Source organism: Ochotona curzoniae, unplaced genomic scaffold (genome assembly GCF_017591425.1).
Source record: "Ochotona curzoniae isolate NIBS_2020 unplaced genomic scaffold, NIBS_Ocur_1.0 contig_4514, whole genome shotgun sequence".
Classification (NCBI taxonomy): Eukaryota; Metazoa; Chordata; class Mammalia; order Lagomorpha; family Ochotonidae; genus Ochotona; species Ochotona curzoniae.
Genome location: NW_024466312.1, coordinates 5,785,655 through 5,812,705, shown reverse-complemented (window position 1 = coordinate 5,812,705; position 27,051 = coordinate 5,785,655). Strand labels below are relative to the sequence as shown.

The 27,051-nt window shown below is 54.0% G+C and overlaps 1 protein-coding gene across 1 annotated transcript in view; it reads left to right on the top strand.

The window, feature by feature from the left end:
* CFAP65 (cilia and flagella associated protein 65) overlaps positions 1-27,051 on the top strand; it is a 31,135-nt gene extending 4,084 nt beyond the window's left edge. The window contains exons 3-32 of the mRNA XM_040986443.1: positions 3,264-3,366; positions 4,240-4,406; positions 4,589-4,788; positions 5,033-5,178; positions 5,635-5,857; positions 6,105-6,370; positions 6,987-7,187; positions 7,341-7,700; positions 8,956-9,093; positions 9,902-10,150; positions 10,436-10,660; positions 11,449-11,604; positions 11,905-12,055; positions 12,432-12,560; positions 13,191-13,404; positions 13,942-14,070; positions 15,671-15,847; positions 16,077-16,143; positions 16,351-16,461; positions 20,394-20,585; positions 20,700-20,858; positions 21,831-21,974; positions 22,136-22,249; positions 22,451-22,558; positions 24,102-24,146; positions 24,367-24,569; positions 24,967-25,098; positions 25,560-26,009; positions 26,661-26,798; positions 26,931-27,051. Coding sequence (XP_040842377.1) covers positions 3,264-3,366; positions 4,240-4,406; positions 4,589-4,788; positions 5,033-5,178; positions 5,635-5,857; positions 6,105-6,370; positions 6,987-7,187; positions 7,341-7,700; positions 8,956-9,093; positions 9,902-10,150; positions 10,436-10,660; positions 11,449-11,604; positions 11,905-12,055; positions 12,432-12,560; positions 13,191-13,404; positions 13,942-14,070; positions 15,671-15,847; positions 16,077-16,143; positions 16,351-16,461; positions 20,394-20,585; positions 20,700-20,858; positions 21,831-21,974; positions 22,136-22,249; positions 22,451-22,558; positions 24,102-24,146; positions 24,367-24,569; positions 24,967-25,098; positions 25,560-26,009; positions 26,661-26,798; positions 26,931-27,051 — 5,218 coding nt within the window. The remainder of the gene's footprint in view (positions 1-3,263; positions 3,367-4,239; positions 4,407-4,588; positions 4,789-5,032; positions 5,179-5,634; positions 5,858-6,104; positions 6,371-6,986; positions 7,188-7,340; positions 7,701-8,955; positions 9,094-9,901; positions 10,151-10,435; positions 10,661-11,448; positions 11,605-11,904; positions 12,056-12,431; positions 12,561-13,190; positions 13,405-13,941; positions 14,071-15,670; positions 15,848-16,076; positions 16,144-16,350; positions 16,462-20,393; positions 20,586-20,699; positions 20,859-21,830; positions 21,975-22,135; positions 22,250-22,450; positions 22,559-24,101; positions 24,147-24,366; positions 24,570-24,966; positions 25,099-25,559; positions 26,010-26,660; positions 26,799-26,930) is intronic.

The following is a 27,051-nucleotide window of genomic DNA, read 5'->3' as shown; positions in this document are numbered from 1 at the left end:
GTATGGAATTGATTTGGGGGAATGGTTTGAAGTAGACATCTGATGATGTATTTTTCCTCAGTTGAATGTCCAGTGGTCTCTATACCATTTATTGAAAGTTCGTACTCTCTGATGATCTCCCAACCACAGACATGTATCAAGGGCCCAGACAGAGGCAGGTCCATTTCTGGACTCTGTTTTGAGCTACTTAAATGACCCAATAACAGTCTGAATTCATTATTAGAGATTGATGGGCCCTCTTATGTGGCAGTGTAAGTTCTGCAAACTCATGCTTCTTTAAGGTGGCCTTGGTTATTTGTGGACCTTTGAATTTACACATCAATTAGCAAATCAGTTCCTTTAAAAAAGTGAAATCTGTGCATATGAGAAATTTTTAAGAATTTATTAAAAATGTGTCTTATGGAAAAACAATGCTTAGATTTAAATTTTGTTTTGCACCAAAATAAACTTACCTTTCTTTTTTTTTAAAAAAAAAGTAATCTGTTGGTGTCAGTGCCATGGCACAGCAGACTAAAGCCTCTGCCGTCAGCACCAGCATCACATATGGGCACCTGTTCACGTCTTAGCTACTCCATTTCCGATCCAGCGGCCTGGGAAAACAACATAGCATGGTACAAGTCCTTGGGCTCTGCACCCACATGGGAGACTCCTGTGGGCCCCCAGCTTCAGATCAGCCCAGCTCCAGCTGTTGTGGTCATTTGGGGAGTGAATCAGCAAATGGACAATCTCTCTTTCGCTCTCTGTCTTTCCTTCTCTCTGTAATTCTGCTTTTCAAATAAAAACAAATGAATAATTTTGAAAATCTGTTATGCAGCAAGAGAAGAACACAGAGAGAATTCTCATCAGCTGATTCATTCCCTAAATGCCCACAATGACCAGGAGCCCAGAACACAACCAGTCTCCCACCTGTGTAGGAGGACCCAACCTCGTGAACCATCACCATTGCCTCCAAGGAATCAGGAACCAGGGCAAGGGATTAAGCACAGGTGCCCCACTGCAGGGGACAGGCATACCACCTGGCATCTTAACTGCTAGTCCAAACAACCATCCCTACATTTATCTTTTATCTCTATTTTTCTATGAGCCTTTATAAAATGTTTGTTTTTACTTGAAAGATAGAGTTGCAGAGAGAAAGAAAGAGAGACAGAGAGAAAGAGATTGTCTATCCACTGGTTTATTCTCCAGTCAGCTGCAATGGTAGGAGCTGGTCTGGTCTGAAGCCAGGAGCCTGGGGTTTCTTGTGGGTTTCCCACTTGGGTGTCAGGACCCAAGGACTTGGACCATCCTCTGCTGCTTTCCTAGGCCAATTGCAAGAATCCGAATTAGAAGTGGAGCAACTGGAACCAGTGCTGCAGGCAGAGGCTTAACATACTATACCACAGCAGGGGTCCCTCCATTACTTTCTGACATTTTTATTCTGGTTTAATTGAGCCTAAATATCAGTTTAGGAAGAACTGGCCTCATTACAATGTTGAGTCTTTCCTATTTGGTCATGATGTATCTCCACATATACTTAATAAATTTTCTTTTCTGTCAGTGAAGTGCATATCTTTAATTAGATTTATTCCTGCATTTTTAAAAATGTTTTTGATGATGTTATAAGATAGACTTAATGATGTCAGATGAGATCAGGCTTGTTTAGAGCAGTATGGCTGCGGATAATATAGAATATATTTTAAAGTTGCTTTCACTCTGTGTCTGTTGATATTTTTTCATGTCATTTATTTTTATATGACTATCAATATCCAGTGACCTTGGTAAATCCCCTTATTAATGATACTAACTTGTTTGGATTGCTCCATGTTAGACCTTCCTCCTTTATGGAGACAATGGACCTTTCTTCCTTTCCAATTCTTAGGCCTCTTCTTAGAAGTGGCTACAAAGTGTGTCCTGGTTTTGTTTACGATCTTAGAGTAACAAACAGCAACAACAGACTTGGCTGGGCTTTACCGTTTTGCTAGGTGTTTCCTGTCAGGTTCTCTTGGTTTTGTGAAAACTTTCTGAAACTGCAGAGTCCTTTTCCACTCCTACTGTGCTGAGAAATTTTTCTCCTAAACAGCCACTGCAGTTTATCTAGCATTCTTCCCTTCGACCTGATCATTTGGCTTCTCCTCCTTGATTTGTTACAACAGGCAACTGAGTTATTGATTTTTATATGTTAAATTACCCGCATTTTTCTGGCCATTATTGAGTGTTCTTTCCATGCACTGCCAAGTTCATTTGCTGATGTATTGTTTATGAGGGAGATGGGCTTGTCCTGTTTCCTTCCTCCTCCTGCGCATGATGATGGAAATGACATGATTTGGAAATGACATGATGATGATGATGGTGTCAGAGAGAATGGGAAGGGCTGTTTTCTCACCTCACGTTGGAAGAGTTTTCAACACAAGAATTAATTTTCCTCAATCGCTTGCTAGGACTTGCTCCAAAGTCTTCCGTCTTCATTTTGGAGAAAACACTGCAGACCACATATTCCGTTTCTCATGCTTTATAACTATAGCAGCCATCACATTCGTTGTATAATTCTTTTTTAAAAAAAGCATAATCTTATTTATTGGAGAGGCAGAGTGAAATAGAACAAGAGTTTCCACCTGCCTATTCACTCCTCAGACACCTGCAGTGGCCAGGGCTGAGTCAGGACTGGAGGCAGGAGCTAGGAATGCAATGCAGGTCTCCCATGGGGGTAGCCATCATTTGAACTGCCTCATGGGTAGGGTGTGCATTGACGGGCAGTCAGAGCCAGGCGCTGGAGGTGGACATCTCATGCCCTCTGCTGCAGAGAGTAGATGTTTTACAGCCATGCTGAATGCTTGCGTCTAGTACAGTGGTTTTGGGTCAGTTTGGGCAAGTTAGAGTGTTGTTGGAGTGTGTTCTCAGCTCAGAGCGAGCATGAGCACAGAATTGGCGTGATCTTCTTGCTCTTCGAAGAGTCTGCAGCCTGTGTGGTTCTGACCTCCCTGGTCTCCGCGTCCCTGGTCCCACCCTTCTCTGTGGTGGATTCCCTGGCTCAGTGCCCAAGGATTCTGTCATCTCACGGCAGCCCTTCCTCATCCCTGTCTCCTCTGTCCGCACCTTCCACAGAGGCACAAACTTTTCCAGGAACAGGAGAAGCAAGGACACACGCCCCTCTCACGTTTCCCTCTCCGTGGACACTCCCCAGGTCTCTCTTGGGGGACCATCTCTGCTCTTCTCGCCTCTTCCAGTTGCTCTAAGCCCTGACCCGAGGTGCTCATCACCCCCCACCCCTGGGCTGTCTCCCACAGACCTCCCAAGAGCAAGTTCTTCTTCACCGTCATCCCTCAGCCCATCTTGCTGAGCCCAGGCATCAGCTTCACGCTCCCCATCGTCTTCCGGCCCCTGGAGGAGGTGAGGTCCCAGGACCAGCGAGGAGCAAGGGTTACTCCAACAGGGACCTCAGCTCAGGGAACAGAAGAGAGAGAGTAAGCGTAGCAGGTGGCTCCCCCAGCATCTGCCCTCCTGCTGGCCAGCTCGGGAAGGGGCTCCCCATTGGACAGTGAAAGGCCAAGGCTGTGAGGCCACTTCAACAAGTACAGGATCAACAGGACTAGAAGTGAAGTGTATTTTGGCCCCCCGATACTTCAAAATCCGTGCTGCACAAGGAATCTTCCAGAAGCTTGTGGGAAGCATATAGATAGAAAAAATGATCTGTGGACTTAAAGTTAATACCAAAATAAATTTAACTCTTTTTAATTTCTTTTTTCATAAACTTTTGGAAGACTCTTCAATTTGTCACTGGATTCCTTGGTTTCTTCTTGCTCCCCCAAATCCCTTTCAAGATACTTTAAAAATGGGTGGCTTGACAGGCTAATCCTCTGCCTTGCATTGCCAGCAATCCCAGATGGGCGCTGGTTCGCGTCCCACTACTCCACTTCTAATCCAATCTAGCTCCCTGTTTATCACCTGGGAAAGCAGCAGAGGATGACTGAAGTGCCCATATAGGATGCCAGCTTCATAACTAGCAGTTAACCTGCTCTGCCACCACACCAACCCCCCTCCCATTCCTGAAGATACTTTTTATTACTTCCAAAAGAGCCTGTTATTTCTGAGACCAAAAACCGTGTGGCTGACTCCCTCCTAGGAGGCTGGGAAGGGATTGTATCGGAGGTGTGGCTGAGGTGGGAGGGGTAGGTGTTCCTTGGGGGAGAGGTATCCCTCCCTGGCCCACTGACCTGTGGCTGCCTCCACTCACTACCTCCCACCCCTCCCACTATGCTGCAGAAGGAGTACTTGGACAGGCTGTGGTTTGAGAAAGCCGAGGGCACGTTCTATGTGGACCTGCGGGCCATCCTGCCTCGCCACAGACTGGCCTGCCCGGCGGCCCTGCAGCTGCCCTTGTGCGCGGTGGGGGACACGGCGGAAGCCTGGTTCTCCCTGGACAATGTGGGGTGAGACTGAGAACTGGGGAAAAAGCGGCCCCAGGAGGGAAGGTGGGCTGGGAAGGGAGTGGAAGAGGCCAGAGGCAGGGGGACAGGGAGACAGGCTGGGGTCTCCTCTACCTTTCTCTGGCAGGAGCCCAGAGTCCTGAGACATCCCCTGTCCCCATCTTTCACTCCCCTGTCCCCGCCAGGGACCTGCCCACCTTCTTCACCTGGGAGTTCCCCAGCCCTTTCCAGATGGTTCCCACCACGGGGTTCTTGGAGCCAGGCCAGACCTTCCAGATCAAAGTGACTTTCCAGCCCCTTGTGGCTGTCATCTATGATGCTGAGGCCACGTGCTGGTACAGCGAGGGGAGCCAGCAGAAGTGCAGCATGAGGCTGCAGGCTGTGGGTGAGGCCTGCCCTCCCATCTATCTCCCAAGGGCTGCCACCCTCCTCACCTTAGCCTGGCCCCCTGAGGGCCTCCGTCACCCTCCCACCTTCCCCACCAGTCCCCAAGCTTTGCCCCTTCTCTGCCCCCACCCCTCCCTACCCCGTGATGACACAGGCTCCTCTCCCTGGGACTTCAGGGGCACGAGAAGGGGCATGAGAAGGCCTGCTCAGCTGGGCCACAGCCCCTCCCATCTCTGCCCCAGCCAAATGCCCCCAGCTGCTGGTGAGCATCAGGCACAAGCAGCCAGAGGACCAGGATGCCCCAGGCTTCCAGAAAGTTCTGCACTTTGGCTCTGTTGCTGTGGGCTGCATCAGTGAGAGGCAAATCAAGCTGCATAATCCATCTGTGGTGCGTGCGGGTGTGTGTGCGGCGGGGGGAGGGTGCAGGCAGATGGTAAGGGCAGAGCCTGGGCTCTGGGACCCCAGCACCCTGTGCTGCTATAATCCGTGCCCTTTTCAGGACACTTCCTCTCCATGCCTTTGGCCCAAAGCCTCCTAGGAACCACTTGGCCCCGACAGTCGTCAATGGGTATCCTGGCTCCCCCCAAACAGCCCCTACAGCAGGCCTGAACTGTCCTGACCCCAGGACACAACTAATGCCAGTGAGCACCTCTGACCTACCCCTACTGGGCAGCAGTCCAGCGCAGGGCCTGTCCGCCCCCTGGTGGCAGTAGGCTCACCAACACCCACAGCTGGATTTAGCCAGCTGCCTCGAGTTCCCTCCAGTGGGCACCTCAGTGCCAGGCACAGGCTTGCCCACCTTGTCACCTGACACGCTCCTTGCTGCACTCCTTGCTTCGTACAGGTGAACGCCCCTTTCAAGATTGAAATCGCCCCGGACCTGCCGTCCAAAGAGCAGGCCTTCTCGTGCCCCACGACCGAGGGCGTGGTGCGCCCGGGAGAGAAGACATACGTGTCAGTGTTCTTCCACCCGGAGGCTCTGGACAGCAGGACCGTGGACTATTTCTCCATCACGCCTGCCGGCTCTGCCTCCCAAACCCTGCTCAAAGTAGTGGGTTTCTGCCGAGGTACTGGCCACCCCAGGACCCCAACTCTCCCTTTCCATCTCGGTGCCCAAGTGCCTGCACCTTCTGTTCCTTACCTGGGTGTCTGCTGCCCCCTGGCGGTCCAGTGTGGAATCCTCCCCCCCACGAGTGCTTGTCCTGTCCGGTGATCCTACACCTGATCACAGCCCAGATTGCAGGCGTATGGGCCTCCCATTAGTGGGGAATCCACTGGGGAAGGTTCACAGAGACCCCCGTCTCCCGTGTCCAGGTCCCGCTGTGTCCCTCCAGCAGTACTGTGTCAACTTCAGTTGGGTTAACCTCGGGGAGCGCTCTGAACAGTCTCTGTGGATTGAGAACCAGGAAGACTGCACCGCCTACTTCCAGTTCAACATCGACTGCCAGGAGAGTGTCTTCAGCATCAGGCCTGCCTTCGGGACCCTGCATGGCAAGGCCCGTGTGACGCTGCACTGCACCTTCCAACCCACTCACCCCATCGTCTACTTCCGGCGGGTGGCCTGTCTCATCCACCACCAGGTAGTGTAGGGGGGCAGGGCTAAAGGAGAAGAGTGGTTCTCCCTGATGCTAAGCCAGGGACTTTGCTGCTGCGGTGGCTAGCAGATATGGCTCCACGTGCCAGGTGAAAGGCAAAGAGCTTTGGAGGTGCCCTTCCAAAGGGCAGATACATTGTGCCCAGGCCAGTGGGTGCCTGGTGGTGATGCCACATGGCAGGCAGGGCTGACATGTAGGCAAGAGTGTAGGCTGTAGGCTCAGTCTATCTGAAGAAGTGGGTAACTGCTAATTCTTGTACAGGTGCAGGGTCTGCTGGGGAGACCTTGTATGCATGTGTGTGTGGCAGGGGCGGGGTGAAGGCAGAGGGGAAAATAAGAACGAAAGGATGGAACCTGGACTTGAGGGGTCGCCCTTTGTTCTGCTGAGGTTCTGAGGGCTGCTGCTGCAAGTCCCCTTACCGGGCACAACACCTGCCAGGGTGACCCGCATGGCTGAGCATCCTAATCCTTCAGCACTCCAGCTAGCCCTGCAGCTTCAGCTCCTCTCTCTCTGCTGCCCTCTCTGCCCAGCTGCTGCCTACCCCCCAGTGGATCCCATCCACTCTACCCCATGTCTTGTCCCACATGCACCAACTTCACAGGACCCATTGTTCTTGGACCTGATTGGGACCTGCCACTCAGACAGTGTCAAACCGCCCATCCTGAAACCTCGGCACCTCACCTGGTACCGCACACACCTGGCACGGGGCCTGACACTCTACCCTCCTCACATTCTGAGCACCATGCTCAAGGAGAAGAAGCTGCAGCAAGACCAGAATGGGGCCCTCATGCTTCCCATAGAGGTACCACAGCTATGAGCCTCAGACACTCCATCCCCCTGCCCAGCTGCCTTCCTGGGTTCCTGCCTGCTGCCCTGGGTGTGGCAGAGGGACAGTGGCAGACACAACAGCAGTTTCCCCCGCCCCCCTGTGCACCTGTCTCTTCCCCCTGGGCAGGACCTGGAGGATATGCCAGCGCCTCAGTATCCCAGTATCCCCCCTATGACTGAGTACTTCCTCGACGGCACAGGCAGTGTGGCCATCTTCCCTCCACCCGTCACCATCGAGCCAGCCGAAGTGGATTTTGGTGCCTGTCCTGGAGCTGAGGCCCCCAACCCTGTCCCTCTGTACCTGATGAACCACACCAAGGGCAAGATCACTGTGGTCTGGACGCACAGGCCTGATTGTCCCTTCTGGGTCACCCCGGACACCTGTGATGTGCCCCCACTCAAGTCCATGGCCATGCGTCTACACTTCCAGCCACTGCATTCCAACTGCCTCTACTCTGTGGAGCTTGAAGCCTTTGCTGTCTATAAGGTGTGTGTGTGTGTGTGTGTGTGTGTGTGTGTGTGCGCGCGCACATGCACTCAAGGTGGGAGGTAGCTTCTGTGTGACTGGATGCTGGGAAGGGTGACCGGGGGTGACCTACCTTCTCTGCCAGCTGGGATCAAGCCCTTTGGGAACATGGGCTACATCTCCTGGCTTATCTTCTAGCCCTTTTTTGCTGTTTTTTTTTTTTAGATTTATTTTTATTAGAAAAGCAGATTTACAGACAGAAGGAGAGACAGAAAGATCATCCATCTGTTGGTTCATTTCCCAAAAGGCTGTGATGGCCAGAGCTGAGCTGATCTGAAGCCAGGGGCCAAAAGCTTTTTCTAGGTCTCCCACATGTGTGCAGGGTCCCAAGGCTTTGGGCCATCCTTGACTGCTTTCCTAAGCACCTCGACTGGGCAGGAGCTTGATGGGAAGTGGAGCAGCTGGGACACAAACCAGTGCCCATGTGGGATGCCAATGCTTGGAGGTGGAGGATTAACCAGTTGAACCCACACACAAGCCCATATCTTCTAGTCCTTGAAGGAAGCAATATCCCTTTTAAAGGAGCCATAGCCATTAGTGGTGCTGGATGACTGTGCCAGGGAACACCCTTTCCTTGTTTGGGGACCCTAGCACACAGGCCATCCCAGCCCTGCGGCACTATCCCAGGCTTCCTGGCCCCAGATGCATGCTGCTCCCTCCATGTCCCCACTCAGCCCTACCCACCTTTCTCCTCTTTCTTGGCTCCTCCCATCTGCTGGAATATAGGAGTTGGGACAGGTGTGGGAATCCTGCAGTCAAGGTCAGAGTCACCTGCTGGCTGTGAGACCCTAGGCAGGCACCTGCATGTCTCTGAGCCCTGGTCATTTCATCCATGAACTTGGGGGCCATGTCTGGACTTTCTGGGAGGCTTTGCCAAAGGGAGTCTTGAATCACCTCCAGGCCTGTGTATTGGTCTTGGAGGGAATTATGAGTGCTTTGCTCCAGCATAGGCTCCAGGTTCTAGACCTGCAGTGCCTGTAAGGCAGTCACCTGTCTCAGGTGTTCCTGCCACCTGAAATGGGACTGCAATGCTGGCATCACGTATCAGTCCCAGTTTTGTCCCAGCTACCCCACTTCCAATCCAGCTCCTTGCTAATGTCCCTGGGAAAAGCAGTAGAGGATGGCCCAAGTGCTTGGTCCCCTGCTACCCATGTGGGAGACCTGAAAGAAGCCCCTGGCTCCTGGCTTTAAACCTAGTTTAGACCATTTGGGGTAGGTGCTGCGCAGCTACAACAACGTCGAGGAGGACTGTACCGTGTGTCCATCCTGGTGCCTGACTGTGCATGCCCAGGGCCACACCTACCATGCTGCCTATGAGCACCACATCCCCCACTACTCCCTGGATGTCCCCAAGGTGAGTGTGATTCCACAGCATGGAGCAGGGTTCTAGGGCAGCCTGTCTTCTTCTGCCTTGGGGTATAGGTCCTTCTCCTTCTCTGATGACCTCAGGGACACAGTGCATTGTCTCTCCCTACACACACACACACACACACACACACACACACACATACACACACACACACATGCACACCAGCTCCCCTGGCCCACAGCAGAGACTGGGGACCGTGGGAGCTGGATGGCTGCCCCTCCTCACTCCTTCATAAATACCCACCTGAGCCTAACCTGCAGGCTCTGCACTGCAGTACCTACAGCATCATTGGCAGGGAGGGTCCTGTTTACCGAGTGTCCAGCTAGGCCCCAAAGTCTTTGGAATGCCCCTCCCCACAGCTTGCCCTGACTTGCTGTGCTCCTGGTGTACTTCCTTGTCCCTTCTCCCTACCCAGCATCCCTCTTTTACTATGGTCTGCTGTGGGTCCTGGATCCTTGGGCCCACACATACACCTGCTGCCCCACCTGGATGGGCGTTTAGGTCCAGGACCCAGGAGTCTTGCATCTGGTAGGCTGCTCAGGATTCAAGCTCACACAGGTTATACTCTCTATACCCCCAGGATTAACCTGGCTGTTTTTCCCTCTACTGCTTGTGTGGGTAAGAGTCTGAAAGATCTACACCACGTGGGCCGGGATCTCTGAGAGTGAGGTGGCCATTATGCCCCAAGTCTCGCTCTCACCTCCAGGAGAGGCCCTGGTGGCCATGGCCTGGGGTGGCCATCAGAGCCAGAGGCCTTCCCTCCTCTTGTCTCCTTCACCCTGCCTGCCCACAGCTCTTTCCTGCTGTGCCCTCTGGCGAGCCATCCTACCGCAGCCTGCTCCTGGTCAACAAGGGCCTCATGTTGCTGACCTTCAACTTAGCTCCCAGCAGTAGCTCCTCGGACATTGCCTTGCGGCCCACCTCGGGCCTTGTGGCGCCCGGGGCCCACCAAATATCCCTGATCTGTGCCTACCCCAAGGGCACTTCATGGAAACAGCACAACTTCTACCTGCAGCTCAACTCTTGCCTCCAGTATCTCAGGGTAGGTGGTGGAGGGGGGACACCGGGGCCTTGCCAGCAGCTGGCGACTCCTCTCCAAGAAGTCACCTTGCATGGAGAAGACCCCTTGTCTCTCCCACCTCGTTGGGGACCAAGGAGAAAGGGTGCAGAGGTTCCTCGAAGAAGACTGAGTGGGGGCAAGAGAAGGCTCAGTCTGCAGGAGATAGTGAGGTGTCTCAGTCTACCTGCAATGCTATGATAACATACTTGCGATTCATTAGGGTTCAAGGTGTGAAGTCAGGCTCCTCCTTCTTTCCCCTGGATGCAGGAGGTGACCTTGGAGAGCCGGGAGGAGCCTGTGCACCTACAGCTGGACACCTCTCAAAGTGTGTTCTTCACGCCCACCTGGGTGGGCTGCTCCTCCAGCAGCACCTTCACCTTCCACAACCCCTCACGCCTACCCCTGGAGTTTGAATGGAGGGTCTCCCAGCAGCACCGAAAGATGCTGGCAGTCCAGCCCAGCAAAGGGCTCATCCAGCCCAACGAGAGCATTGTGAGTGCCCCCTCAACCTGTGAAGGGTGAGGCTTACCCCCTTCTCACCTGTATCTTTTTCTCGAGTGCCTACCCACTTGGCCCTCATCACCCTCCTCACCCCCACCAGAGCACGCATCATTATGACCACCTTCACCACCCCCCCCCCCCCTTTTATGAAAAGAAGAAGCTTACGGGGCTGGGAGGCACATTTACTGAGATCTCAAGGCAGCAGGATTGGGCTAGCATCCCTGGTGTTGCCAAAACATGTGGTGGGGCCCTGCTATGTCGTGTATGGTTCCCAAAGTTGTGGGGCTATTGGCAACAGCTGGAGTTGGAGCTGAGTGGGTGGCTTGGAGAAGGAAGAGGACGCCAGAGGTCCCAGCTGTAGTGTGCAAGGGGGTGGGGTATGGGCTGGGATCCAAAACTGCAGATTCTATACCTAGTCACCCAGCCTGGAGCCTCTCAGACTAAACTGGGGAGGTCAGACTCAGGATAGGAGCACAGGGGGACGTTAAGAGGGAGGTGAGAGATGGCACGCACTGGTATTCCAGCTCTCTTGTGCACCTTAGGTGATGTCACCCCAACTTCTCTGAAGTTCTACTTTCTTATCAGAAAGCAAGCCCCAACCCAACACTGCTGGTCACTCCTGGGGCTGCGAGGCCTCAGGGCAGTGAACACACGCCGTGAACTTCAGACAGTGCTCCTGGTGTATGATGGATGGGGGAGAGGGACACCTCTAGCAGCCAGGTCCTCCAGAGAAGAGGGCTTCTGGAAGTCTCACATGGGTGTCATTTCTGGAACTCCAGACGCTAACGTGGGTCTTCAGCCCTTTGGAGGAGACCAAGTACTTGTTCCAAGTAGGAATGTGGGCTTGGGAAGCCGGCCTGCCCCTCAGTGCCAAGCCCCCCAGCACTCACTACCTGCTGCGACTGGTGGGCATGGGCATCTCCAGCAGCATCTCTGTGAGTAACAGGACTCTGGGAGAGGAGGGCGGGGCCTAGTGGGCAGGGATCCAGGGCCCAGGGGCAGGGACCCAGGGCTCAGGTGGCTCAGGTGGGAGGGGAAGGTGGGGCCCAGGGGGTGGGGATCCAGGGCTCAGGTGGGAGGGGAGGGCCCAGGTTGGGCAACTCTAAGAGGGCACAAGTCAGGCATCCTCTGGCTTCCCCTGGACCCAGGCTTCTTTGTGGGGAGTGGCAGTGAGAAGACAGGGCTGTGACCTATGTGGGGAATCCCCTCCTACAATTGGGTGACTGTGGTCTCAGGCCAAGGAGAAGGAGCTAGACTTTGGGAACCTTCTGGTGGACAGCAAGGAGAGCAGGTTCCTGACACTGCACAACGAGGGTGACTGTACCCTCTATTACCGCCTGCACCTGGAGCAGCACAGCCCTGAGGCCAACGACCAAAGCCCTCCTGGTATGCGGAGCTGGGGCCTAGGAAAGAGAGGGCCCCAGGGTTAAGATTGGGGTGACCACACTGTGGCTTGGGTCCAGCCAAGACAGCAGGAACCCTGGTGCTTCCTCCTAAATGCTGTGTAGCATCAGACAGATGAATGTTCTCTCTGAACTGCTGCCTCCTCTCTTGCCAAGTAGCTACCACCTGCCAGGGATCCAGGGCTCGAGGGCAGAGAGAAGGGCTTCAAAGGTGCCAGTGACTCAAAGAAGCGTGGGAAGAATGGCTGTGCCCACATGGGCTGACCAGAGCCACCCCTGCTTTGTGAGGTAGCATCCAGGAAAGGTATCTGCCTGGGCCTCTTCTGCCTGTTGACCTCACCCATGCCATCCCTGAGCAGCTCTGCAGTTGGACCGGACAGATGGCAGCCTGCCACCCCACTCTCAGGACACCATCTGCCTGACCGCCTGCCCCAAGCGCCGATCCTCATACTCCTGGACTCTCAGCTACTCTCTGCTCTCACACAGAGGTGCCGGGCCACCTGGCATGGAGGGATGAGGCTGGGGAGGAGCTGCGCCAGCAGGGCTGAGTAGGGCAAAGGCACACTGGTTGTTGAGGGCATTTGGGCAGTGAACTAAGTGGACACTCTGTGTCTCTCAAATGTTTTAAAGATTTATTTGTTTGAAGAGTTACAGAGATAAAGAAAAGACAGAGAGGTCTTCCATCCACTGGTTTACTCCCAAATGGCTACAATGACCGGAGCTGGGCCAGACTGGATCTAGAAGCTTCACCAGGGTCTCCTGCATGGGTTCAAAGGCTCAATCACTGGAGCCTTCCTCCTAGGCGCATCGCAGGGAGCTGAGTTAGAAGTGGAGCATCCAGGGTTTCAACTGGCACCCATGTAGGATGACCAGTTATAGGTGGTGGCTTAAACTACTGTGCCACAACGACTCTCTAATAAATAAATTTTTAGAATCATTTTGGAACCAAATCCTGATGCATATGATGTGCAGGGATATATATAAAGCAGCCAGCAGTCAGTCGGTAGTGCTTGGGCAAGGGTTGGGGTGGATGGATGTGGCTCAGAGTCAGGGCAGCCACCGCCCCCGCCAGTGTCCTTCCCCCTCCACCTGCACCCCGCTCTTCCTCTGTCCTCCAGACAACAAGGTAGGGGAGAAGCAGGAGCTGAGCCGGGTCACCCTGGAGGCTGTGTACCCCTTCCTCTCCATCCTGGATGCCTGCTCCATGGGCAGTGCTGAGGGCATCACCCGCAAGCACCTGTGGCGCCTCTTCTCCCTGGACATGCTCAATAGCTACTTGGAGCGTGACCCCACTCCTCAGGAACTCACCTACAAGGTGCCTACTCGGCACAGGTGAGCTGGGTGGCAGGTCTGTGTGTGTATGCACACAGGGCAGGGTGTATGTGCATCAGGGTGGGTATATGTGTGTGAAGCAGGGCAGTGTATGGGTGTGTGTGCAGCCAGGTGGGGAATATGTGTGTGCAGTGAGGCAGTGTGTGTGTGCACAGTAGGAGGGGGTGTATATGTGTGTGCATGGTGGGGTGTGTGTGTGCGCAGTGGAGTGGGGGTGAGTGTGTGTGCAGCAGGGTGGGGGTATGTATGTGTGTGTGCAGCAGGGCAAGGAGCCAGGGCTAGCTGGGGAGTCTATGGAACTTCTGCCCACAGCCCCAGTCCCATCTGCCAAGCTACTTCCCACCTGCCCCAAGTTGCTGTTCAGCCCTGCAGGGGCCTGGGGAAGGCAGGGATTGGTTGGAAGCCAGTGCAGCCAGCCTATTCCTACCCCTCTAGTATAGAGTGACCAAGCCGGCAGCATGGGAGGCAAGCCAGCTGCCATGGGGGAACCCCTTGTGCTGTCCTCAGCTCTGAGTTCATTCCTCTGCTCTCTGACAGCACAAGCCAGACACCCCCAGTCCTCACCCCTTTGAAGCTTGACTTCAATTTTGGGGCTGCGCCCATCAATGCGCCCCCATCTGTGGTGCTTCTGACCATGAAGAACAGTGGCGTGGTACCTGTGGACTGGTATGGCACTCCCTGGGTGCTGCAAGGATGTGGGGGTGGGTATCCTGGGTGACTGGTGTCTGGGAAGAGGAGTGGGCCCAGTATGAGGGGTGCTCATCAGGACTCAGTGCTGGCTGGGCTATGTGCTCAGGCTTAGCAGTGGTGGAGCACCTGCAGCCTGGACACCAGCATCTCAATAGCTCAGTGCACAGGAGCATTTGCTATGCACCTGCTACATGCCAGGCACCATGGTCTACAAGCCTCAAATGCTCCCAGAAACCCCAGGAAGACAGTGCTTCTGATGCATAGATGGGAAGGCTGGGGTCAGTGCGGCCAAAGACCCAGCTAAGGCTACTCAGCTCTGAATGAGTGGAGCCAGGCTCAGCTAGACCTGGATCTGTCCCCAACCCCAGGGTCCACACCTCTTAGGTGGCAAGAAAACTCCCAGCCAGTTGCCACTTACATCCCAGAACTGTGTAGGTGCCAGGGCTTGACCAGGAGATTTCCATGCAGCAGCTAAGCCCTGGCAAGAAAGGACAGAGTGAAGTGTATTGGCAGGGGCATCTACAGCCAGGCACCTCAAGCTGCTAAACTAGTCCTTTCCTTGAAGGCTTTAATTGTAGCCAGTTGCTTTTTCTCTTCCCCCTGCTGTGCCTCATTATGGAGACTTGTCATAAACATCTGTGTCAGTGTGTGTGTGTGTGGGTGTGCACTCGCATGTGTGTGCCTGTTTTTTACCTGCAGGAGAGTTCTCCAAAATGGAATTTTTGGGTCAAAGAGCATATGCATTTATAAAAAAAAAAAATACTTACTTGAAAGTCAGAGCAATAGAAAGAGGGAGCTGGAGCCTGGAACTCCATCCAGGTCTCCCACAGGAATAGCAGGGACCCAAGTCCCCGGGCCATCCTCCGGGCACATAAGCAGGAGGCTGTGATGCTGGCATCCCCAGCATGAGAGGCTCCTGGGCATTTTCCCTTCTAATAGCTGCAATTAAAACTCCTTCCAGAAGGTGGAGCAGCTTCCTAAGAGCTGCATTTCCCTGGTTCTGCCAGCACCAGCCATGCAGTGGCTGGCAGCCTTTCCCCTTTGCCAGAGCTTCCTGTTCCCACCTTTTGCTGCTGGGACTGGGACCATGTACCTTCTTGTCTGATTGGGAGGATCCCTTTGTCACTTGTCCTGTTGTGTCCTGTCAATGATCCCAGGACAACATTGGCTCTACAACAGCATGAGGCCACCTGGTGTGGAATCATTGCCCGATTTTGCTTCCATTTCAAGAACCAGTCTTGCAGGGGGCACCTTGCTCTCCACCCTCTGCCCAAGCTGGTCTGGTCCCAGGTAGGGGCCTCTGCTGGTGCTGCCAACTATCCTAGGAGCCTCAAGTGGAGGAGCTTCTGTTCCTGGCAGGTGTCACTAGGAGCCGACTCTTTGCTTCTTCCTAGGTCACTGCAGTCCTGCTCCTGTTCTCAGTTTTGGGGGGATGAGGGAACATTGTGAAAGGAAAATCAGTAACAGCATTGAAAGGATGTAGTGCAGGCGGCCAGGGGTCCAGAGCTCCGCCTCCTCTGTTCTGACAAGTTCTTTGCCCAGCCTTAGTCCTCTGACTTTGCACTCCTTTTCCCAGGTCCTTCCTCTTTCCGAGCGACCAGCAGATAGACCTGGAGCTGTGGGCAGAGCAAGCTGAGTTTGATAGCACGGAGCTCCACCAGATGCGTGCACAGGACAACTGCATCTTCTCTATTAGCCCCAAAGCTGGGAGCCTGAGCCCTGGGCAGGAGGAGATGGTGGAGTTCAAGTACAGGTGCTCCCCCAACCATCACCACCCTGCACTTCCTGGAGCCCCCATGCGCCTGTGTGCCTCCTGTATGCCAATATTCATGGCCCTGCGAGGGACCACCTTCCTTTAAACCCTCACCACACCCCCAGGGGTAGCTTTCAAGCCGATCTCAAAGCCACGGGTGTACCACATCCACTTGCTGCTCACCTGCTTGTACAAACACTCACTGCTGGCCATATCCCCTCCCTTCCAGCCACGTCTTCACTGGCACTGACCGCCTTCCGGTGCTCTTCAAGGTGTCCTATGGCCGGGAGATCCTGGTATGGCTCCAGCACCCTGGGTCTCAGGCTGGAGGCTGTGTTGGGGATCAGGGGGACACAGCACTCACTGGACAACCAAGAAAGAAACAGGAAACAGTGTGGGAGGGGGGTGTGAGACTAGGGTCCAGATCTCTCTGCTGGGTGTGTATCCTCCTCCCAGGGAAGGACACCTCCCCACTCCTGCTGCCATGAGCTTTTTCCTTTCAGCTCAATTTCATTGGCGTGACAGTGAGGCTGCAGCAGAAATACGTGCACTTCACCTCCACCAGCCATCAGTTTGTCCCTGTGCCCATCGGAGACATGATGCCCCCACGACAGGTCAGTCTAAGTTGTTGCGGTCACCTAGAAGCATAAGCTATGACCTCAACATGTGGGCATCAGCCCTTGACAGGGTGACCATGACCCTGCCCTCTAGAAGTACCTAAGAGGTGGGACTGGTTCATGGAAAGCTCCAGGCTAGGTCCAGGGGATACAAGGGCACAAGACTTTAGTCCCTTGGGCCTGGTGCTGAGTCCTGCTGCTAGAACCATTTCCCACACAAAAGTGGGCTATTACCCAGACTCTAGTAGAAGCTCCTTCCAACATTTTTGACCATGAACCACACTAATCTATTTCATATTACGTTTGCTTACACGCCAGTATTATGCATTTGAACCAACTGGGACTGAAGTGGCACAAATCTATACTCATGCTGCTACATGCAAAGCATGCTGGGATCTTCCTTTTTGTCTCATTCTGTTTCACATCTTAAATCCTGGGCACCCCCACTCAGTCAACTTAGAACTGACCACTCACAGATCTCAGCCAAGTGTAGAATCATCTGCTCCCAGAAGTATCCTTCTGGTTTTGTTGTTGTTTGTTTGTTTTGTTTTATTTTTAAAGGATGTATTTGTTTTTATTGGAAAGACAGATTTTCATAGAGAAAGGGAGACAGAGCGAAAGATTTTCCATCTGCTGCTTCACTCCCCAAATGGCTGCAATAGCTGGTGCTGGGTCAATCTAAGTCAGGAGACAGGAGCCTGGAGCTTTTTCTGGGTCTCCCATGTGGGTGTAGGGTCCAAAGTCTTTGGGTCATCTTCCACTGCTTTTCCAAGGCCCAAGCAGGGAGCTGGATGGGAAGTGGAGCAGCTGGGACACAAACTGATGCCCATAAGGTATTCTTGCATTTGCAGGGGGAGGGTTAGTCAACTGAGCTATCATGCCAGTCCCTCCCCTGCCTCCACTCTTCCTAAAGAGTCTTTCTGGAGTGTGAAGAGCTGGGATGGGAATCCTCAGCAAGTTGTAGACTTTGCTTGCTTTTTTGATGGGAGGGAATTTGGTTCCTTTGCCCTGAAGACAAGCATTGGAAATCTCTCAGAGGGCACACAATGTTAAGCTTTCACATGTGACATGCCAAGCCTGTGCAGGCTCCTTGTGCTTCTGGGCGGGGGTCTCCATCTACTCAGCCTCCAGCCAGGGGCCTTGCTCCTGGCTTGGTTCCCCTCCATGCAACACCCCTGCACTCTCCCAAGTCCCAGTGACCCAGCTAGGGGCTGTGACTGAGCTGGCTTTGACTAGTGATGACAGGCCATGCTTTCTGAAGAAAGGAGATAAACTTGGGGGGGGGTGCGGCAAGAAATAGAATTTTGAGTGATGAGTTTGCCTTTGGCAAAGTTTGAGGTGTCTATGAGACAATAAAGGCAGAAGTTGATGCCAGGTCCATTCTAACTGCTCTAACCAGTTTCTCCACACTGGGTAGCTTATAAAGAACAGACATTTGTTTCTGGCTTAAAGATCTATTTATTTACTGGAAAGACAAAGTTATGGAGGGAGGAGAGGCAGAGAGATTTTCTATCTCTGGCTTACTCCCCCAAATGGCTGCTGTGGTCAAGCTTGGGACAGGCCCCAAAGCCAGGACCCCAGAGTTTCTTCTGGGTCTCTCATATGAGTAGCAGGGACCCAAGGATTTGCCCTCCTCTGCTGCTTTCCCAGACCATTAGCAGGAAGTTGGATAAGAAGCGCAGCAGCCAGGACAAGACTAATTGAGTGATAATCCATATGGGATGCCAGTGTCACAGGAAGCAAGTTAACCTATTACAACACAATGCTGGCCCTCAGAAACTTATTCCTTATTGCTCTTCTGGAAATTATTTTTATTGAACCCACCATTACGGTGTATCAGGTTGAGCTTCCGTCTGCAGTGCCAACATCCCATATGGACAACAGTTTGAGACCCAGCTACTTCAGTTTTGATCTGGTTCCCTGTTAATGTGCCTGGGAAAACAGCAGCCCAAGTGCTTGGGTCCCTGCACCCATGTGGGAGACCCAGAAGTGTCAAGATCCTGGTGAACAGGAGCAGGGTGAACAACCAGCTAAAAATCAATCTCTCTCTGTAACTCTTTCCAATAGATTCCTTAAAATCAGTGTTTAAAAATTATTTTTATTTATTGGAAAGACAGAAAGACAAATAAGCAAAATTCTCCTTTTGTCCAGTTCACTTCCCAAATCCCTACAATGGCCAGACCAAAACCAGCAGCCAGAAACTCAATCCAGGTCTCATACACTGCAGGCAGAGACCCAGGCGCTTGAGCCATCACCTGCTACCTCTTAGAGTGCAATTAGCAGGAAGCTGAAACAACAAGCTGAGCCAAGTCTCAAACTCAGGCACTCTGGTATGGTTGTGTGCATCCCAAGTGCTAATACACTGAATGCTAGTTCTTTTTTTTTTTTTAAGATTTATTTGTTTATTGGAAAGTCAGATATACAGAGAGGAGGAGAGACAGAGAGGAAGATCTTCCATCCGATGATTCACTCCCTAAGTGACCACCACGGCCAATGCTATGCCGATCCGAAGCCAGGATCCAGGAACTTCTTCCGGGTCTCCCACATGGGTGCAGGGTCCCAAGGCTTTGGGCCATCCTCAACTGCTTTCCCAGGCCACAAGCAGGGAGCTGGATGGGAAGTGGGGCCGCCGGGATTAGAACCGGCACCCATATGGGATCCCGGGGCATTCAAGGCGAGGACTTAAGCCGCTAGGCCACGCCGCTGGGCCCCTGAATGCTAGTTCTTGCAACTCCAGCAAGTGGAAGTCCCAGACCTAGGTGTGGCAGATGTAGTGCCCTCCCCCATGACCTGGCCACCTCCTAAATGCCCCAACTCTCAACACCATTGCTTCTGGGAGTGGGATGGGGGTGTGTGGCAGAGAGGGGCACAAATACTCAGTCCATAGCACCAGGCCTAGAGCTCAACGGGGTGGGCCAGGATTGAGAAGGAAAGTCAGCCTGCTCAGTGAGTGCCCTAACTCCATGTGAATCTTCCTTCTGGCTTCGTTGTCACATCTCTGAAAGGAAGGAAGGAGCAGATCTCGGATTGTTTTTCAGAATACTCTGAACTGCCCAACTTTCACAGTTAATCTTGAGGACCTCAGGTCTCCTTTCTTCTGTCCTCTTGCTCGTCCCTCTCTCGTGGGGGGAGGGACATGGAAGGTGGCTACCCCACAGTGATTAGAATGACAGTCTATAAAATGACGAGGGGTCTGAGTGGCACACACATCAATGTAGCTTGGATATTGGACATCCCTTAGTGGTCCCCAGGGGTGGAGTGCTGTTGGAAGGGGGTGGGATCTTCAAGTCATGAGGCTTAGTGAGAGGTCGTTAGGATGCTTGGAGGGGGTGTGCCTTCTAAAAGTGGTTCTTGCAAAAAGATTGCTCTGAGGGACTGGCACCTTGGCTCAACAGGTTAACGCTCACCATGCAAGCACCAGTATCCCAAATAGGAGCTTATCCAATTCCAGTCTAGCTCCATGATATGGCCTGGGACAACAGCAGAAGATGGCTGAAATCCTTGGAACCCTGCACCCACATGGGAAACCCAGTAGAAGCCCCTTCTCCTGGCTTCAGATCTGTTCAGTCTAACTGTTGCAGCCATTTAGGGAGTGAACCAGCAGATGAAAGATCTTTCTATACCTATCCTTGTCACTCTGCAAATCTGCCCTTTTCCCATGTGTAAATTAGCCTCTTCAGGTATTCTGCCCTGTCATGAAAAGCTGACCGGGACACCCTAAATCCCAACACATACACAAGTTCCCTTAAAACTCTTAGGCTCAGAGAAAAACAAACTGCTCCTTAGCAAGCAGGGTGGCAAAGCATCCTGACATGGTCCAGGCTGCTAACCCAGTCGCGTACTTCTCGGGCGTTGGCTTCCATAAGAGAAGTCAGAGGCTTGTCATCCCGAGCTAGGGAGGAGCTTGCTCTGTTTGTGTTCCCTGGCAGATTTATGAGCTGTACAATGGGGGCTCACTGCCCGTGACATACGAGGTCCAAACCAACATCCTGTCCCAAGTTCAGGAGAAGAATTTTGACCACCCCATTTTCTGCTGCCTCAACCCCAAAGGGGAGATTCAGCCAGGCACCACTGCTCACACACTGTGGATATTCTCACCTCTCGAGGCCAAGACCTACACGGTGGGTAGCGACTGGACACTGCAGGGTTAGGGGTGGAGGTGGGGAGGGTGGAGCTGGCTGCCCCGGCAGACCTTACCTTGAACCAGTCCTTCCTCCTACCCCCTGCCTTTTCAGGTGGATGTGCCCATCCACATCCTAGGATGGAACTCTGCCCTCATCCGCTTCCAGGGGGTGGGCTATGACCCCCACGTCATGGGTGATACAGCTCCATTCTACACCCGCTCCTCATGGGACAGTGGTTCCACACACTCTAGACTACTGGTTCCTGGCCAGGTAAGGAGGAAAGAAAGCCAGAAAGCCTTAGACCTCAGAGGGGAGGCTTGATGTCCAGTGTGCTCGGTGCAGAGGCTAGAGAAGCAGAAAGCAATGGGGGTGGAGGTGTGCAGGCACCCACACAGAGGTGAGGTCGGGAGCCAGCCCTCCTCCAGGTCTAAGCACCAAGTCCTGCCTCCTAGTACCCATTACTTTTCCTGCTCAAGCCACTTGCCTGCTGTCCAGGTCTCCACCCCACCCCACTGCTTTGGGAAGTTGGACGGTGGGAATGATGGTTTCCCATTGCAGGTGTGATCTAGGACAATCTCCCCTAGACTTGGGTGGGCTTTGATGGAAGATATCCATCTATGGTCAATAACACTGTGTTAGTTCATATACTACTCATCATTGGGATGATTGATTTACTCACCCACCCCCACCCTCATTCATGCACTCATCCATCTAGCCGTTCAATCATCAGCATATCTATCCATCTACCTGTCCATCAGCCAGTGTCCTACCTTGGAAGCAAGCAGGGTGCCGGAGAAAACGCTCCTTCCTCAGGTCTCCTGGACATCCCCACACCTGCTCCTGTTCTGTGACAGGTGGTGATGGCTAGCCACCTATTCGCATACAAGTATCCACCAGAGGCGCCAGTCAAGCTGGCTTTAGCTCTGGCATCCCTAAGCTGATTCGAAACCAGGTGTTACACACCTGTTTTAGTTGCTGACATCATCTAGGCTTCAGATGGAGACTGTCTGAGTTGATCCCAGCTGCACACCTGGCAGATGGTGGAGAGAGCATTCTCACCCTTGAGGCCTCAGCAGAGTAACTGTAAAATGGGCACAAAGCATAGTACCTGGGCCCCCATTGTGAGGACCACGTGCATGTAAGTCACTTACCATAGGGCATGGTGCTGAGGAAGTCCTCGATGGCTGGTGGTGGCTGTGTGGGTATATCATTTCCTCACCTCCCAGGGTTTCCACTCAACAGCACGTCATCCTGTCCCAGCCTCACATCTCCCTGGGGAACATCCCTGTGCAGAGCAAGTGCAGCCGCCTGCTCTTCCTCAACAACATCTCCAAGAATGAGACAATTGTCTTTGCCTGGCAGCCGAATCCTCTGGACTTTGGGGAGGTTAGTTCCCAGTGCCCACGGCAGCAGAACCTGCAGCAGCATTCCTCCCACCCCACTCAGTCCCATCCCATCCCATCCCATCCCATCCCATCCCATCCCGTCCCGTCCCGTCCCATCCCATCCTCCACAAAACCCCCGAGTCTCCCACTTCAAATCAACAGGTGTCTGTGAGTCCCATGGAAGGTGAAGTGGCTCCTGAAGACACGATCCCATTCTTGGTGACTTTCAAAGCCTCTGTACATGCCAGCTTCTACAGTGTGGACTTGGTGTGCAAGGTGGGAGGCAGTCCAGAGGTCAGGGGCTCTGAGTCCTGATGGTGAGGTTGGTTTTGAGGTGTCTAGACCCCCAGAGAGAGGCAGGAGGCAGTCTTTGGGAGTATGAGGGAGCCCCAGCATAGGCCCCAGAGCAGGCCGCCCCACCTGCAGACCTAACCTAGACTAGATCTAGACTTTCTCTCTCCCCATCCTGGGCTGCAGGTGTACAGGCAGGAGCTCATGAGGCAGTACCACAAGGAGTTGCAGGAGTGGAAGAATGAGAAGCTGCGGCAGGAGGTGGAATTTACTATCACAGACAGAGAAGTAAAGGTGAAATTGGCCGAGTAGGCCCTGGGCGCGTCAATCAGAGGGGTTGGACTGGTGGGCTGAGGTAGCCCTCCATGCAAAACAAACACACACCAGCTTGTCCCTAAAGGAATCCTCTTCCACTCGTAGGACTGAGTAGGGGGTCTGTACAGCTATTCCAAGGTTCTGGGGAGGGAAGGCTGGCTGGTCATTGCCAGCATCATGCAGCCTGCTTTTAAGGAACACACAACACATGCCTGGCCCTAGGGACCCAGGGCCACCTGTGGCAGGCAGAGTCCCTCGGGGTGAGGGGAGGTGGTCGTCTCCGGTACAGGCTCTGGAAGCACATCACTGGGTTTGCTTTCTGCTCCTGAGGATTCCCAGCTCTCTGATCTCAGACCACTTATCTGACTTGGTCTCTGCTCCCTTGTGGGTCATATGAGGACCACAGTGACACCTGAGATTTGCTTCATGCTAACCCAGAAGTAAGGTAAAGAGTAGACAAGACCACCTCAAGGTGCTAAAGCTGGGTGCCAGGAAATGGAGGAGGCCTTGCAGCATCCTCTCCCCTTGGGTATATACCCCATATTTCCCATGCTGTTAATATGGCTTAAAAATATTTTGCTGGGCCCAGCGCAGTGACATGGTGGTTAGGGTCTTCACCTTGAATGCGCCAGGAACCCATGCAGGCACTGGTTCTATTCCCAGCAGCCCTGCCTCCCATCCAGCTCCATGCCTATGGCCTGGGAGGGCAGTCAAGGATGGCCCGAGGCCTTGGGACCTTGCACCCATGTGGTAGACCCGGAGAAGGCTCTTGGCTCCTGGCTTCAGATTGGCTCAGCTCCGGCCATTGCAACTGCTTGGGGAGTGGACCATCGGACGGAGGATCTTCCTCTCTGTCTCTCCTCCTCTCTGTATATCTGCCTTTCCAATAAAAATAAATAAATCTTAAAAAATATAGAAAGATTTTGCTAGTGTAAAGAAAGGAACAGCTCAGCACCATTACAGTGAGGACTGAATGAGCTCCTGAATGTACAATGCCAGCACCAACAAGTAGGCTAAAGGCATTTGTTGGGACCACCAGTGATAAACATAAGACGAAACTCCTCACTCTGGCCTCAGCCAAGTTCGGCGTCCCCACCCCCGCAGGACTCCACAGTGCTCCTCCATCACCGCGAGCTGACCACACTGAACCCTCAGAGAACCGCTGCTCCCCCCTGCCTGAGGGATGCCAACGGCTTGTTTGGGGAGTGGGAGAGAGGACCTTCCCAATGCAGTCTTCACAGTGTAAACCACTTCCTCATGCCACTCGCCCCCTTGGGGTGGCCCACCCAAGTCTCATGTCTTCTCCTCTGCCTTCTGAAGACCAGGTCATCAGATTGTCTTTGTGTGCAAGCAGCACTTCCCCTTCCCAAACCTCACGCCAGGGAAGGTTCTAGAAGAGGGTGTGAGGAGCAGGTGGGCGGCAGGCCTGGTCTTGGTTTCAGGCCCTCTGGAGGTCAGCAAGAAGAACTGGAAGGAGAAACTCTAGGCCTCCACTATCCTCACCCAGCTCCTTCCTCCTCAGAGAAGGTCCCGCTGCACAGCCTGTGAACCTGCCAAGAAGTACAAGGTGAGCCCTTCGGTCCCAGGCCCACCTTGGTAGGGTCACTGAGGCAGGTCCTTGCTTTTGCCCAGTGATATCTAGAGCTGCAGGGGCAGCCTCCCAGAAAGGAGGTTTGAAAGTGCCAGTGGCCAGGACCCCAGGGATCTGGTTGGGAGATGCAGTCAAGGGACCTGTCTGTGGTCCCCGGAGATGCCTGTCACCCACAACACCTTCCTTGTTCCCCAAGACACTGCCACCCATCAGGAACCAGCCTGCTCCAAGTCGACCCGCCAGCTGGGACCTACAGATCCCGATGGAGCAGTCATCCTGGTTGTGCCCCCAGCCACCACCACCGGGCATGCTGTGCTTGGGCCTCACTGCTCGAGCCCATGGCACCGACTACTTTCTGGCCAACTTCTTCTCAGACTTCCCTTGCCACTTCTTGCACCGGTGAACAATTGGGGAAGCAGGGGTGCTTTTCCCATGCCCTTGGTCTCCTCTCTCACCCCAGAGGTGATGGCTGGGGCAAGTGCAGGGGCAGCAATCCACTCTCTGCTTAGGCCTTGAGGAGGAGGAGGAGCAGGGAGACAGAGCAGACAAGGCCCTGCCCAGAGGTCTCCCTGCTCCCTCCTCATTTCTTCCTTTCCAACTCAGAGCATCTCTGGGTCTTCCACTGCCCCTGAAGTTGACCTTGCACTCAGTGCCTTTGGGCTAAGACCGGAGTGGGAGTGGGTGGCACAAACTCTTTTATGTCTTCCCGTCTGGGAAGCCACCACTGTCACTTGTGCCTCCAACCCCAGCATGTCCACTCACAATGTCCTGGATTCTACTCCCCCACCTACACCAGGGAGCTGCCAAAGAGGAGGGTCCCCAAGCAAGAGTCGGCAGTGTTCTGGGAAGAAGCCTCCGAAGGCAGGTGGGGCCCCGTCTCCAAGCAGAAGCGCCAGCTCTTGGTTGACTGTCTCACCACCATCATCAGGTGCCACATACCCTCCCTGTACCAGAGCATACTTTTGATGGTGGTGCTGGGGTGGAAGTTGGGGGCAGGCCAGCACAGATCTATCTAGTGGAGTTGGCTGGAGGGCTTCCATAGATGGCCCTGAAATTTGCCCCATCCTGCAGCTGGCTGATAGATGCGGCCAGAGTCAGTTGACCATCGTCCCCAGAAACCTTGCCCCTCACCTGTGCAACTCCTACCTGTGGGGCCCGCCCCCACCACAGCTTGGGCACCTGTAAGAATCCATACTGCTCTAAGATGCCTTCCTCAGAAGGGATTAAGGACTGCCTCCCCCCACCTCCCACTGCGGAACCCTTGCTGGGGAAAGTAGACAACATAAATGGCTCCTCAGGGAGCCTGAAGCTGGGGCTGTTCTGGGAGTGGGCAAGAGGAGGGTTCTGCAAGGGGCTCTTCCACGTGACCTGTTGCTTCTTGCCACCCAGGGGCCTGCTGGAAGACAAGAACTTCCATGAAGCCATGGACCAGAGCCTGGTGGAGCAAGTGCCATATTTCTGCCAGTTCTGGAGTGAACAGTCGGCCAGGTCTGCGGCCAAGATGAGCAGCCAGCACTTAATGCCAATGCTGTCTGTCTCCTCCTCCGTTGGGCAGGGAGGGAAAGACAGGGAGCAGAAGGGTGACAAATTGGGGTGGGGGAGGAAAGACAGAGGAGAAGAGGAGAAGGAGGAAGAGGAAGAGGAGGTGGAAGAGGGGGAGGAGGAGGAGCTGTGGGGGGAGGAGGAGTTAAGCAAAGAGGGCATAGAGGAGGAGATGGAGGAAGAGAATTTGACATCCCTGGAGAACGAGCCTGCGCAGCAGCCCGAGTCCATGCAGCAGGACTTGAAGCTCATCCTGAAAGAGGAGCAAGAGCGGGATGAGAAGGAGGCCATCAGCAGGTGAGAGCCAGGCCTGGGGCTAGGGTCAGCAGGGATTATGGGCAAGTGAACCAGGTCCACGGTGGGGGTCAGCATAGGGCTGACTGTGGGTTTCCGGGAGCAGAGTGTGGAGGCTGCATGTATGGGTCTCTTCCCCTACTCAGCATTCAGTGACCTCATGTTAGTAGCTTGAGGCCTTGGTGGGAGTCGACCCCTGGCGCCACCCCGTGCCACTACCTAGACAGTCTTTCGTTTTCACAGACAACTCCGGAGGGTTTCTAGAGCCAGAAGCACAGCAGCTGCTGTCTGCACTCTCCCCTGCCTGTGGGGTGGTGAGGTTGCACGGTGGATACATTTTGACTTTTATTCCCAAGCTCCCTGCGCAGCCTCTCAGCCCTTCCTTTGCTCCAGACCTAGCCCCACGTGGAGCTGGGCCTACAGTTGGCTCGGGTTTGCATCCCATCTGCCTTTCACCAGCAGGTGATTGGGCATTTTCAACCAAATTTTGAAGCGTTTGTCCAATCGGAGCAAGGTTGACCCACACAGTGTTGGAGGTGTGGGTGGGTGAGGTGAGAAGCAAAGTAGAAACACGTGGACACTGCACCGGCGGAGAATATGGGGGCAGAAGCCTCCCAAGGGAGGAGGCTGACGCGGGCACGCGGTCTCTGCCAGGCTGCAGGCCTTCGCCAACCTACAGGAGGCGCTCCTGGAGAACATGATCCTGAACGTGCTGGTGGAGGCGAGCCGCGGAGAAGTGGTGCTCACCTCGCGGCCGCGCATCATCGCCCTGCCGCCGTTCAGCGCGCCCAGGTGGAGCCCGCTGCGCACCTGGAGCGGGAGGGACGCGAGGGGCAGGCTCTGTCTAGAGCACCCCCCCGCACACACACACACCTCACACACACACGCACCGGCACTGCTAGCTGGGGCTTTTCTGGCTCGCAGGTTGCTGAACCCGGAACAGGTGTTGCCGATGCAGAAAACGGAGGGTCCACGCCAGGGGGCGCCACCTCCTACGGACTCCGTGCCTGTGTGCAATGCCGGCCCCTCCGAGCTGCCGTCCTAG